This window comes from Canis lupus, chromosome 33 (genome assembly GCF_011100685.1).
Source record: "Canis lupus familiaris isolate Mischka breed German Shepherd chromosome 33, alternate assembly UU_Cfam_GSD_1.0, whole genome shotgun sequence".
Taxonomy (NCBI): Eukaryota; Metazoa; Chordata; class Mammalia; order Carnivora; family Canidae; genus Canis; species Canis lupus.
The window spans coordinates 29,169,729-29,183,245 of record NC_049254.1 but is presented as its reverse complement, the minus strand read 5'-3'; the positions used below and the strand labels follow the sequence as shown (position 1 = coordinate 29,183,245).

The following is a 13,517-nucleotide window of genomic DNA, read 5'->3' as shown; positions in this document are numbered from 1 at the left end:
ATTAGCTGATGGACACCATTAGATTCACTTATGCCAAAGCGCCTTGGCCGATGACCTGCCACAGAGCTCCCTTTCAACCTATTTGGTTTCAGTTTCCTGCTTGTAAACAACTATTTGCTTCAGAAGACCTATATCAAAGTGTATTTAAATTATCTGAGAGGGGGATGCCTGGGTGGCTCAGTGGTTTAGAGCCTGCAGGATCAAGTCCCGAGCTAGGCTCCCTACATGGAGCCTGCTTCTCCCTCTGCCTGTGTCTCTGCCTCTCTCTATGTGTTTCTCATGAATAAATAAACAAAATCTTTATAGAAAAATAATCTGAGGGGGGGAGGAGTATTTTTTTCCCAATATTTTATTTTTAAGTAACTCTACGTCCAGTGTGGGACTTGAATTTACAACCTTGAGATCAATAGTCTCATGCTCTACTGACTAAAGCCAGCCAGATGCCCTGGGGAGAAATATTTTAATCCCATGGCAACTTTCACGATTTTTAGCTGCTGAAAATTCTAGTGCCTGGCTTGCTGTAGAATTTTCAGGGAGTTTTTCAAGCCATAGGGGTTTAGGGTAGGTTCTATAGGTTTTGCATGTATATTCCAATCTTCTCCACAGGCATACAGCCATGAATCAGTTTAGATGATCACTTTGGCAGACAATGAGATTGCCTGGGCAGGTGTCTAATAAATATTTATTGCGTGCTTAGTTGAATAGATAGGAGCTTCACTCTGTCAGTCGTGGCTCTATGCTGCATAAAACAGAAACCAAATACTAGTCACATCAAACAGAGAAAATCCTGGAAAGGATCAGGAACTCACAGAATTAAGGCAGGTGATCTGGGGGTAGAAAATTTTAGAATCAGGGTAGCTCTGGAGACTCGGCACAGAACCTACAGGAAATTCATGGCTTGAGAACAATGTGACCCTTGCACCATGACTGGCCCGATGGTGACTCTAATCTCCAGCATCCCTTTTGACCCAAGATTCAAAGTTCCGGGACTTTCAGAATCCGAATGGCTGAGTTGAAGTAATTTGCCCACAGGTAGCAAAAGAAGAGTCGGAGCTCTTCAACTGCAGTGAGAGCCTGGAAGGAACATACTAAGACTTGGTTCCCAAAGGAGGCTTCACACAATGGGGAGTTTGCTAGAAAGGAAGGGGGTAATATTAATGGGAAAGGGCAAATTAGATATTATGCTGTGAGCAAGGATGAATGTCATCCACATTGACACTAAAGTGAGAGATGAGGTGGGGCTGGGGCTGGTTGCTGGTCAGGGTTGAAGGAGAAGTTGTTTGTAGTTTTGGAGGAAGAAGAACATGACCTTCAGAAACCCTGGGTGGCCAGCAAGATAGCAGGGGAATCTCGGGGAGTGGGTAGCCGAACCTGGATGGTGAGGAGCAGAGAATAGGTGTTCCATGGTGTTCTTTGGCTAACACAGGAGCTCAATACATACTTGTTAAATTCATAACAAAGTGGAAGTATAGATCACACCATTCAGATAGAAGGAGACTGAAGTTCCTCTGGCTGGATGACGTGGGGAATGTGTCCCCACAGAGGTTGACTCATCCTTAGGGCCAGCCTGGCGAGTCATCCCTCCTCCTGAGACCTTTCCCATTCACCTGGAGGGAATAACCTCAAGCCCTCCCTCAGTAAGGGGTGTGTGTGGGGGGGTGGCTATGCTTACTCTGTCGATCTGAAGAATAGGGAGCATCTGTATCCAAAATGTCTGTAGAGTTAACATTGGGCTTTCCCTGTATCAGCCAGAATAGAGTGACTTTTCCTTTATCTTCCAAAGAAATATACTTCTACCTCTAGGTTATGTGGTAAGAAATCAAACCTCAATTTCTGCCAATTATTTTCCTCCTTTCCCAGAAGAGTCTCTCTTCTTCCTCTCCTCCATGCAGAGCAGCATGGCCCAAATGCTTGGATACTGATGTCCTATAAGTCTGGGTTTGAATCTCAGGTCTTCCCCTTATCTGATCGCTGTGTGTCAAACGTTACCCAAGCCTGCTTCTTTCCCTGTGAAATGGGGGAAATAATGTTTCTCTTGCAAGGAGCATCATGAAAATGTATGTTAAAATGCCATATACATTAAAAAAAAAAAAAAAAAAGCTTCAGGCCAGGGGTGCCTAGCTGGCTCAGGCAGTAGAACATGTGACTCCTGATTTCAGGGTCATGAGTTCAAGCCCCACATTGGGCATGGAGCTTTATTTTATTTATTTATTTATTTATTTATTTATTTATTTATTTTTAAAGATTTTATTTATTTATTCATAGAGACACACACAGAGAGAGAGGCAGAGACACAGGCAGAGGGAGAAGCAGGCTCCATGCAGGGAGCCCGATGTGGGACTCGATCCCAGGTCTCCAGGATCACGCCCCAAGCTGCAGGCAGCACTAAGCCGCTGCACCACTGGGGCTGCCCATGGAGCTTTATTTTAAAATAAAATAAGATAAAAATTTAAGAAAATGTTTAAATTAAAAAACCCCATAAAACTGCATGGCAGGTTGTGCAAAAGATGGTGAAGAAGTTGCAGACACCACCTCTTCTCCTATCCTAGGCTTTTTTTAAGATTTTACTTTTTTTTTTTTTAAGATTTTACTTATTTATTCATGAGAGACACAGAGACACAGGCAGAGGGAGAAGCAGGCTCCTCACAGGAAGCCCAATGTGGGGACTCGATCCCCGGGACCCCAGGATCACACCCTGGGCCAAAGGCAGATGCTCAACCTCTGAGCCACCCAGGCGTCCCTACCCTAGGCTTTTTAAACACTAGTTATTATCTCTATCAAAAAGAGCGTTAGCTTATAGGCAGCCCCAAAGGTGAGACATATTATCTAGTGGATACAAATAATAATTTTTGAGGAATATTGTATTTTATAATAGAGCAGAAATAATTCCTCATGCACTATCAAAGCTTAAATACAATTTCTCTTAAAATCTCCCAATTCCTATTTAGCTTAAGGAACTAATAGTTTAGGTACACAAAGATATTATATAGAGGGATGGTCATGGCAGTGTTGTTTATAAAGGTAAAGCTTGAAATCAACTTAAATTGGTAACTATAGAGGGATGTGTGACTGGCTCAGTCAGTGGAGCATGCAACTCTTGATCTCGGGGTTTTGAGTCCAATGTTGGGTGTAGAAATTATTAAAAATAAAATCTTGGGGCACATGGGTGGCTTAGTTGGTTAAGTATCTGCCTGCAGCCCAGGTCGTGATCCCAGGGTCCTGGCATCAAGCTCCACATCAGGCTCCCTGCTGAGTGGGGTGTCTGCTTCTCCCTCTTCCTCTCCCTCTGTCCCCCTCCCTCTACCTGTGTTCTCTTCCTCTTTGTCTCAAATAAATAAATAAATAAATAAATAAATAAATAAATAAAATATTTAAAATTTATAACTATAGAGAATAATAATGTTAAATTATAGTAATGTTTGGGACGCCTGGGTGGCTAAGCGGTTGAGCATCTGCCTTCGGCTCAAGGTGTGATCCTGGAGACCCGGGATCGAGTCCCATGTCCGGCTCCCTGCATGGAGCCTGCTTCTCCCTCTGCCTGTGTCTCTGCCTCTCTCTCTCTCTCTATGTCTATCATAAATAAATAAAAATAGAATCTTAAAAAAAATGTTTCCTGGGGTGCCTTGGGTGGCTCACCTGGTTGAGCATCTGTCTTTGGCTCAGGTAGCGATCCCAGAGTTCTGAGTGGGGTGCCTGTGTCTGCCTCTCCCTCTGCTGCTCCCCACTCTTGTGTGCCCTTTCTCTCTCCCTCTCACAAATAAATAAAATCTTTTATTTTTATTTATTTATTATTATTTTTTAAAGATTCTATTTATTTATTCATGAGTCACACACACACACACACAGAGAGAGAGAGAGAGAGGCAGAGACACAGGCAGAAGGAGAAGCAGGCTCCATGCCGGGAGCCTGACATGGGACTCAATCTTGGGACCCCAGGATCATGCCCTGGGCCAAAGGCGGGCGCCAAACTGCCAAGCCACCCAGGGATCCCCATAAAATCTTTAAAAAAAATGTTTCCTGAGAATTTGCCTAGCATGAGTAATCCTTGATAAACTGACAAAATGCCATTTGAAAGATGAGTAAATGGCCAGAGAGTGGGAAAAAAAAGACAGGTCCTTTGCCTTAAAAAAAGTCCAAACTCCAGTTGGGGCAGATAGACATGTAAATAAATTGTAAAATAATACGAGAAAGGTCTTTACCCATTTATTAACAAAGTGATATTAGCATTTGGACTTTATGACTTGAGGTTTCAGGGATGAATGGGAAACTCGCCGGGTGGAGGGATGGGGCAGAAAAAGCAATCCAGGAAGAGCAAATGGAATGTCACAGCTTGAAACAGCTAAGGATTTGGGCAGAAAGATCACTTTCTGTCCTTGAAAAATTGACGACCAGACTTGGTATGGAAGGAACCCGAGCTACCACACAGCCTGGTGCACCCAGTGAGCATTTCCCCTTAGGTAACCATGGTGAGTGCTTGTCAAGGAAGTGGGTTCTGAAAATTCGGTAAGAGATGGTTATAGAAGATGCTCAGGGGGGATCCCCGGGGGCTCAGCGGTTTGGCGCCTGCTTTCGACCCAGGGCGTGACCCCGGGGTCCCGGGATCCAGTCCCAGGTCGGGCTCCCTGCATGGGGCCTGCTTCTCCCTCTGCCTGTGTCTCTGCCTCTCTCTCTCTCTCTCTCTGTGTCTCTCATGAATAAATCAATAAAATCTTAAAAACAAAAAAAAAAGAAAATGATCAGAGATCTCCAGGGCTTCATGAAGCTCAACAGATTTCAAGCACCGCTTGTGCCAAGCGCTCCGCTTCTTCACTTGTCTCCAAAAACTCGCAGGCGCTGCCTTTTTGCTGAACGTGTTACTCCACCTGCTACAAGTTTTCAGCTGGAACCGGCCGGGCGGGAGACGCAGGCGGAGGGCGAGGAGGTGAGACCGCGGCCTCGATTTCTGTTGAGATCCCATTTCTTGTCGCACCGGCCAGCCGCGATGGGTGCAGGCTGCCCTCGGTGTTCACCCCCTCTCCCTCCGCACCCCTCCCTCCCGCCCCCCTGCTCAGCAGCCGAGCAGCTCCTGCCCCGGGAGCCTCTCCGCCCGCGGGCGGTCAGCGGCGGGGCCGGGAAGGGGGCGGGGCCACGAGGGGGCGGGGCCAGGAGGGCGGGGGCGGGGCGCGCGGCGCGGCGGCGCAGGCGCAGTGGGGCCGCCGCGCCGACCTGCAGCCATGGAGCAGGCACCTCCCGACGCCCCGCGGCAGTTGCAGCCGGCGCCCCTAGAGCCGCTGGGGCTCCCCGACGCGGGGCTGCAGGCCGCGGCCGGCGAGGAAGAGGAGGGGGCCCGAGAGGAGGGCCCCGCGGACGGCACGGTGAGGAGGACGGGCGGCCGGCGGCGCGGGGCCTGGTGTCGGGGCCTAGCGGGCTGCGCCGGTGGGTCGGCCGGGGAGGCCGCGGTGGCCGGGCGGGGCCGGGTGCTCGGGGCCGGGGCTGCGTGGGGAGGGGGCTGCGTGGGGAGCAGGGCCTCGGGGAGGGGGGGCTCCGTGGGGAGGGGGGCTCCGTGGGGAGGGCGGCCTCGGGGAGGGGGCTCCGTCCGTGGGGAGGGGGGCTCCGTGGGGAGGGGGCTGCGTGGGGAGCAGGGGGGCTCCGTGGGGAGCAAGGCCCTCGGGAAGGGGGGGCTCCGTGGGGAGCAGGGGGGCTCCGTGGGGAGCGTGGCCCTTGGGGAGGGGGGCTCCGTGGGGAGGGGGACTCCGTGGGGAGCGGGGGGGTCCTCGGGGAGGGGGCTCCGTGGGGAGCAGGGGGGCTCCGTGGGGAGCAAGGCCCTCGGGGAGGAGGGCTCCGTGGGGAGCGGGGGGGCTCCGTGGGGACGGGGACTCCGTGGGGAGCGGGGGGGGGGTCCTCGGGGAGGGGGCTCCGTGGGGAGCGGGGGGGCTCCGTGGGGAGGGGGACTCCGTGGGGAGCGGGGGGGGTCCTCGGGGAGGGGGCTCCGTGGGGAGCAGGGGGACTCCGTGGGGAGCAAGGCCCTCGGGGAGGAGGGCTCCGTGGGGAGCGGGGGGGGGGGCCTCGGGGGGGGGGGCTCCGTGGGGAGGAGGGCTCCGTGGAGTGCGGGGGGGCTCCGTGGGGAGGGGGGCTCTGTGGGGAGCAGGGGGTCTCCGTGGGGAGGGGGTCTCCGTGGGGAGCAAGGCCCTCGGGGAGAGGGGCTCCGTGGGGAGCAGGGGGGCTCCGTGGGGAGCTGGGGGGGCCTCGGGGAGGGGGGCTCCGTGGGGAGGAGGGCTCCGTGGAGTGCGGGGGGGCTCCGTGGGGAGGGGGGCTCTGTGGGGAGCAGGGGGTCTCGGGGAGGGGGCTGCATGGGGAGGGCGGCCACGGGGAGGGGGGGGCTCCGTGGGGAGCAAGGCCCTCGGGGAGAGGGGCTCCGTGGGGAGCAGGGGGGCTCCGTGGGGAGCTGGGGGGGCCTCGGGGAGCGCCCTGAGCCGCGGGACGGAGGAAGGGTCGGCCGCGTGGAGGCCCCGGGGCCGGCCGGGCTGCAGCAGGTGCGGCGGCGGAGCGCGGGCCCGGGGGATGCTCTGGTCGTGCGGAGGCGGCGGAAGGGAAGGGAAGGGGCCCGCGGACCACGTGGGGGCCTGAAAAGGCTGGTGGGCTCGGGGCCGCCGCCGCCAGGGAATTAAGCGACTGTCGGATTCCAGAAGAGGCACAAGTTAAACAAACTCCGCGTTTGCCCGCAGTTTCCCGGTGCTTCCCGGTGGAGGCCGGTCGTCCGTGGCCCTGTGCCTGCCCTGGGAAGCCCCTGGCAGCTACGGTGTTCCTTGGGTGAGGAGACGAGAAAACGCAGCATTTTGTGTCTGTGGCTGCTTGGGTTGCGAGGGTGTTTGCACGCAGAACGCGGGATAGGTAGGCCGGGGTACACGGGTGCGCGCCTGGCCCCGGGAGCAGGTGTTGGAGCTGTGACGAGGCCGCCCGTTCTTACGGTAGACGGATAAAGGGGACTTGCACTCGTTTGCTGAATGTAACTAGAAAGACTCTTTAAAAAAAAAAAAATTATTTATTTATTCATGAGAGACACAGAGAGAGGCAGAGACACAGGCAGAGGGAGAAGCAGGCTCCATGCGGGGAGCCCGACATGGGACTGGATCCCGGGACCCCGGGGTCACGACCTGGTCTGAAGGCAGGTGCTAAGCCGCTGAGCCACCTGGGCTGCCCTAGAAAGACTCTTAAAAAGTTTATAGAGACCAGATAACCAGGAACTTCATACATAGTAGTTAGAAGATTTGGCCTTCTTGGGGGAAATGTGGGTGCATATAGGTCACCATGAAAACTTTTTTGGGTGAATTTTAAGTTTTTCATTTAATTTTTTTCCCCCAAAATGTAGAATTATTTGTGGAAAGGTCAGGATTGCATATTAAATGTGAGAGAAGTATGTGTATTCCATAGTTCATAAATTCGGCTCCTACATGATTTGCCTTTTTTTTTTTTTTAAGATTTTATTTATTTATTCATGAGAGACACAGAGAGTGAAGCAGAGACACAGGCAGAGGGAGAAGCAGGCTCCATGCAGGGAGCCGGACGTGGGACTCGATCCCAGGACTCTAGGATCAGGCCCTGGGCTGAAGGCAGTGCTAAACTGCTGAGCCACCCGGGCATCCCCGTGATTTGCTCTTTATGCATTTCCATCTGTGACTTAGTTTTTGTGTTTCCCCTTAAAAAAACAAAACAAAACAAAATAAAGAACTTTTATTGTGAAGTACATCATCCTTGCAGAGAAGGTATCTCACAAAATAATAAGTAATTATTCCACAAAATAACTGAAGCCCTCCTGTGTTCTCCCGGGTTACAGCTTACTCCCTCCACCACAGAGGTAACCTGTAATCTGCATTTTGTATTAACTGGTTCTTTTGCTTTTCTTATATATGTTACCATATATATCCCTAAACAACGTTTTTTTTTTTTTTTTTAAAGATTTTATTTATTCATGAGAGACACGGAGAGAGAGAGAGAGGCAGAGACACAGGCAGAGGGAGAAGCAGGCTCCATGCAGGGAGCCCAATGCGGGACTCGATCCCAGGACCCCAGGGTCACAACCTGAGCCAAAGGCAGACACTCAACCACTTAGCATCCCCCCCAGGCATCCCTAAACAACATATTATTTAGTTTTACTTGGTTTTGAAATTTACGTAAGTGATACAACTTTTTTGTTATTTCCTCTTAGCTCTAAATGTTTTTGGGATTCATCCAAAATGTGGCTTAATTCATTTATATTCACAACTCTGTCGTCTGCCATTTTATAGATATTCTGCAGTTGATTTCTTCTTGTGTTTACAGACATGATTACAAGATCCTTGCTTTTTCTAAAAATTACTATCGTTAACTTCTTCCATATGTCTTGGGTGCAAATGTCTAATATAGATTTAGTTGTGGGGTTGCTGGATTGTGGGTTATTAGCACATTCGACTCTAGTAGGTGATACCAAATCCCTTACCAGTTTATTTTCCCATCAGCAGTGCCTGATGCTTTCTGTCTTTATCAATACTTAATATTTTCAGACCTTAAAATGTTTGCCAATCTCTTGGGTATATGGAAAAGCAATTTTAGATTGTTTAAAAAGGCAAGGATCACATCTTTCGTTGACAACATCATGAGTTTAATTTTGATTTGATTATGATGATAAAAATTTTGTTGGAGCACCTGGCTGGCTCAGTTGGTAGAGCATGTGACTCTTGATCTCATGATTCTAAATTCGAGCCTCGCGTTGGGTATAGAGATTACTTAACATTTTTTTAAAGATTTTTTTTTTTTTTGGTAATTTTTTTTGGTGAAAGCCTTTAGATAATTAACATGAAGTCACAACTGTAGTATAAACTCCGTTTATCTTAATTTAAAAGTGATTATAAATACCTCATTAAAAAACTTATGTATATTCACTTTAAGATATTTGAAAACCCAAAGATGCTATCCTACAGTAAAAATTGTATTACCTGACATTTTAGGAAAATGTTTGTAAATGTACCATTCATCAGTGACCAGACTTCTGGGGCTTTTCTTTTCTTTTTTTAAGATTTTATTTATTTGTTCATGAGAGATACAGAGAGAGAGGCAGAGACATAGGCAGAGGGAGAAGCAGGCTCTGGTCCGACCCTGGGATTACCACCTGAGCTGAAGGCAGATGCTCAACCACTGAGCCACCCAGGCGCCCCAACCTATGGGGTTTCGTTTCGTTTTCTTTTCTTTTCTTTTCTTTTCTTCTTTTCTTTTCTTTTCTTTTCTTTTCTTTTCTTTTCTTTTCTTTTCTTTTCTTTTCTTTTCTTTTCTTTTCTTTCTTTTCTTTTCTTTTCTTTCTTTTCTTTTCTTTTCTTTCTTTTCTTTCTTTCTTTCTTTTCTTTTTTTTTTTTTTTAAGATTTTATTTATTTATTCATGAGAGACAGAGAGAGAGGCACAGACACAGACAGAGGGAGAAACAGGCTTCATGCAGGGGGTCCGACATGGGACTCCATCCCAGGGCTCCAGGATCACACCCTGGGCCGAAGGTGGTGCTAAACTGCCGAGCCACCCATATGGGGTTTCTTAAAGCAGTTCCCTATAGTGATTTTTTTTTTTTTAAGATTTTTATTTTATTTATTCATAGAGACACAGGACACAGAGAGAGAGAGAGGCACAGACACACACAGGCAGAGGGAGAAGCAGGCTCCATGCAGAGATCCCGGGTCTCTAGGATCACGCCCTGGGCGGCAGGCGGTGCTAAACTGCTGCGCCACTGGGGCTGCCCTAATTTAGTGATTCTAAATGGATTTGTCTAGTCCATTTGGACGAATATTTTCAGAATCAATTATTTCAGAATTGAGTTTAAACACATACATTCACTTATACTGTATGTTTTGTCTCCTTCCTGTCAAAACCCCCAAGTCCACCCCTAGAGGGTCATCTACTCCCTTTCCATCTTTTTTTTTTTTAATTTTTAAAAATTTATTTTAAGATTTTATTTTTAAGTAATCTCCATACCCAATATGAGGCTTGAACTCATGACTCTGATATCAAGAGCTGTGGTATGCTGTACCAACTGAGACAGCCAGGCGCCCCTACTCTTTCCTCTTCTATCTCCTCTTCTCCAGTTGAGAAGTATTGCAATAACCTTTACCATGTTATTGCTGTTATTGATAGGACTGTGGTCTGAGCAGAAAGATAAGTTAGATTTGTTGTTTGTGTGTGCAATGGACAGTAAGCTCTACTTTTCATTTAATTCTGTAATTTGGGGATCCCTGGGTGGCTCAGCGGTCTAAACCTGAGCTCAGGTCATGATCCTGGAGTCCCGGGATCAAGTGTCACGTTGGGCTCCCTGCATGGAGCCTGCTTCTCCCTCTGCCTGGGTCTCTACCTCTCTCTCTCTGTCTCTCATGAATAAATAAATAAAATCTTAAAAAAAAAAATCTGTAAATTACCCCCAAAAGACAGATAAAGATGGGGAAGCAGAGGTTCAGAGAGAAGTAATTTTGCCAAGGTCACAAGTGAGTCAGTGGTATGGCTGGGATTTGAGCCCAGGTCGTCCTGGCTTTGGAATCAGTGCTCTTTCCAGTAAGCCATGCTGCTTCATTCCAAGGAAAAAAAGTTAAAAATAGATTTGTTCATTGCTTCGATACTGGATTTAAGTGTTTTAGTTTAAGTTGCAATTTTAAGGAGAAAAAGGGTGAAAGATGTGTGGATTTATCAAGCAGTTTTGTACCACAAAAATATCTGTGCAGATGGTGTGTGGAGATGCAGAAAGCTTGCCTCATCGTAATTATTTTTGACTACAGACTTGAGCAGTAATTTATACCAGTTGCCCCGAGGGGTAACTTTGAAAACCCAAAGATGTAATAGAAACAATCACTGCCTGAATCTCAAATCTACTTTGGTTTTAAATGTCACTAATCAAGACTTTTAAAATTCTGCTATCAGCTCTTCTGTAGTCTTATTTTTCTTTCTGTGAGTCCTTCAGTCCTTTTCCTTTCCATTGTTGGATGAGAAGTCTCTTTTTTTTCCTTTCATACTTTCTCCCCTGTCGGGAAGAGTGCATTTCTTTTAAAGTATTGTCAGTCTATTTAAAATAATTTAGAAAATGGAAAAATGAGAGAGGAATCCAACCTCCAAGAAAGTAGCAATTAGTCCTGGCAGAAGAGGGATGAAACAGCAAGGGAATGGAAGCAAGAGAACTTTTTCAGGCCAGAAGATTCCATTGCATTGAGAGTTAAGTGTTTGTCCGGAGAAAATTCATTGCCTGAGGGAGTCATGAGTGATTTTTCAGGGAGTGCACTCTAGGCCTGGGAGTACCCGTGGGGGCAAAGAGTTCTTGTGCAACTGGTGCCACAACATCTTCACCATTGGCGGCAGAGAGTTCTGAGTGTGAGCAAGGTTTGAAGCTTGTGCGGGTGAGAATAGCATGAAAAAGGAAAAGAAAATATACAGGCGTAGTTACAGAATATACCTGTTCAGTAGCAGGTGATTAAATCACATTCGAGAACTTTTTTTCTCGGGCAGCCCAGGTGGCTCAGTGGTTTAGCACCACCTTCAGCCCAGGGTGTGATCCTGGGGTCCCGGGATCGAGTGCCGCGTCGGGCTCTCTGCATGGAGCCTGTTTCTCCCTCTGCCTATGTCTCTGCCCACCCCTCTGTCTCTCATGAATAAATAAATAAAATCTTAAAAAAAAAAAAAAGTTTTTCCTCATTTTCTACCCTCAGTAGCTCTCAGATTTTTTTTTAACGCAGATTTTTTTCAAAGGTGACTCACAGTACAAAATACAATTTCTTTTTTTTTAATTTATTTATTTTTTATTTTTTTTTTTCAAAATACAATTTCTACATCCTAATCACATACATATCCTTCTATATGTAAGTGTTGTTCCAGGAGGCAATACTTGATCATTACTTCATGTAGTACCCTCTGACCTTCTTCTATTTATTATTATTATTATTTATTTATTTTTTTAAATTTTTATTTATTTATGATAGTCACACACAGAGAGAGAGAGAGGCAGAGACATAGGCAGAGGGAGAAGCAGGCTTCATGCACCGGGAGCCCGACGTGGAATTCGATCCCGGGTCTCCAGGATTGCGCCCTGGGCCAAAGGCAGGCGCTAAACTGCTGCGCCACCCAGGGATCCCTTCTTCTATTTATTATTAAAAAGAAATAATGATCACAAACCACAAATTGATATCATGAACCATGAATGTATTGTGACTCAGTTTGGAAAATTGTTCAGCCTTATGTATTTTATTCTTTTAGAAAAGTTTTTATTTATTTATTTGGCAGAGAGGGTACAGGGCACAAGGGGGAGCAGTAGGCTCCCTGCTGAGCAGAGAGCCTGATACGGGGCTCCATCCCAGGACCCTGGGGTCATGATCTGAGCCAAAGACAAATGCTTAACTGACTGAGCTACCCATGTGCCCCTTATATATTTTATTTTAAATAAAAATTAATGTTTTATAAATGATTGTTATATTTTTTTAAAGATTTATTTATTCATTCATTCATGAGAGACAGAGAGAGAGAGGCAGAGACACAGGCAGAGGGAGAAGCAGGCTCCATGCAGGGAGCCCGATGCGGGATTCGATCCCGGGTCTCCAGGATCAGGCCCTGGGCCAACCACTGAGCCACCCAGGCATCCCCATTGTTGTTTTTAAAATACATATTTTTATAGATAAAAAAGCACAAGAAAACAGGTCATGTATTTTAACTGTATTTTTCTTAGTATCTATAACTGATAAGGTTTACTCTTAGGCTAAGTAAAGACATTATTTTTAACATATTACCTGCTACATTTGACCATTGTAGATGGATACCCTAACCAAGGAAAGTAAATTCTTTGGGTAGCTGTTAAACTTAAGATCTTTGATTTGTTTCAGTAACACAGAAGCATCAAATCTAGAAAAAAAGATTGTAAGGAAGTACACCAACAATAGTATATTATTATTTTTTTTTTTTTTAATTTTTTTTTTTTTATTTATTTATGATAGTCACAGAGAGAGAGAGAGAGAGGCAGAGACACAGGCAGAGGGAGAAGCAGGCTCCATGCACTGGGAGCCTGACGTGGGATTCGATCCCGGGTCTCCAGGATCACGCCCTGGGCCAAAGGCAGGCGCCAAACCGCTGCGCCACCCAGGGATCCCAACAATAGTATATTAACTGGTTACTGCTGGGTTGTGGGATACAAATGATTAATATTTACGTAACTTTTCCTTTATTTTTCAATTTTTATACATTAAGAGTATATTATTTTCATAATTAAAAAAACTTAAACCCAGGCAACTTTTAGAACTCTTTACCTCCATTAACTCATTAAATGTTCCTAATGTTATGAGGTAAGTACTCTTATCCCCATTTTACAGATGAGGAAACTGAGGCAGAGAGATTAAAAAATTAGCCCAGAGTTACACAGCTAATCTGTGGCTGAGATGGGATTCAAATTCTGGCAAACTGGCCCTTAATCTGAGGGTGAATTGATTCTTGGCTCTTCTAATCATCAACTTTTATTTTTTTCTGATTTCCAGTTATTTTGATTACTTACTTGGTC

General features: G+C 46.8%; 1 protein-coding gene across 1 annotated transcript in view; it reads left to right on the top strand.

The window, feature by feature from the left end:
* The first annotated feature begins 5,189 nt into the window (after positions 1–5,189).
* Positions 5,190–13,517, top strand: part of SNX4 (sorting nexin 4) — a 70,209-nt gene continuing 61,881 nt past the window's right edge. Inside the window, exon 1 of the mRNA XM_038583072.1 lies at positions 5,190–5,354. Within this exon, the coding sequence (XP_038439000.1) occupies positions 5,214–5,354 (141 nt within the window). The 5' untranslated portion in view covers positions 5,190–5,213. The remainder of the gene's footprint in view (positions 5,355–13,517) is intronic.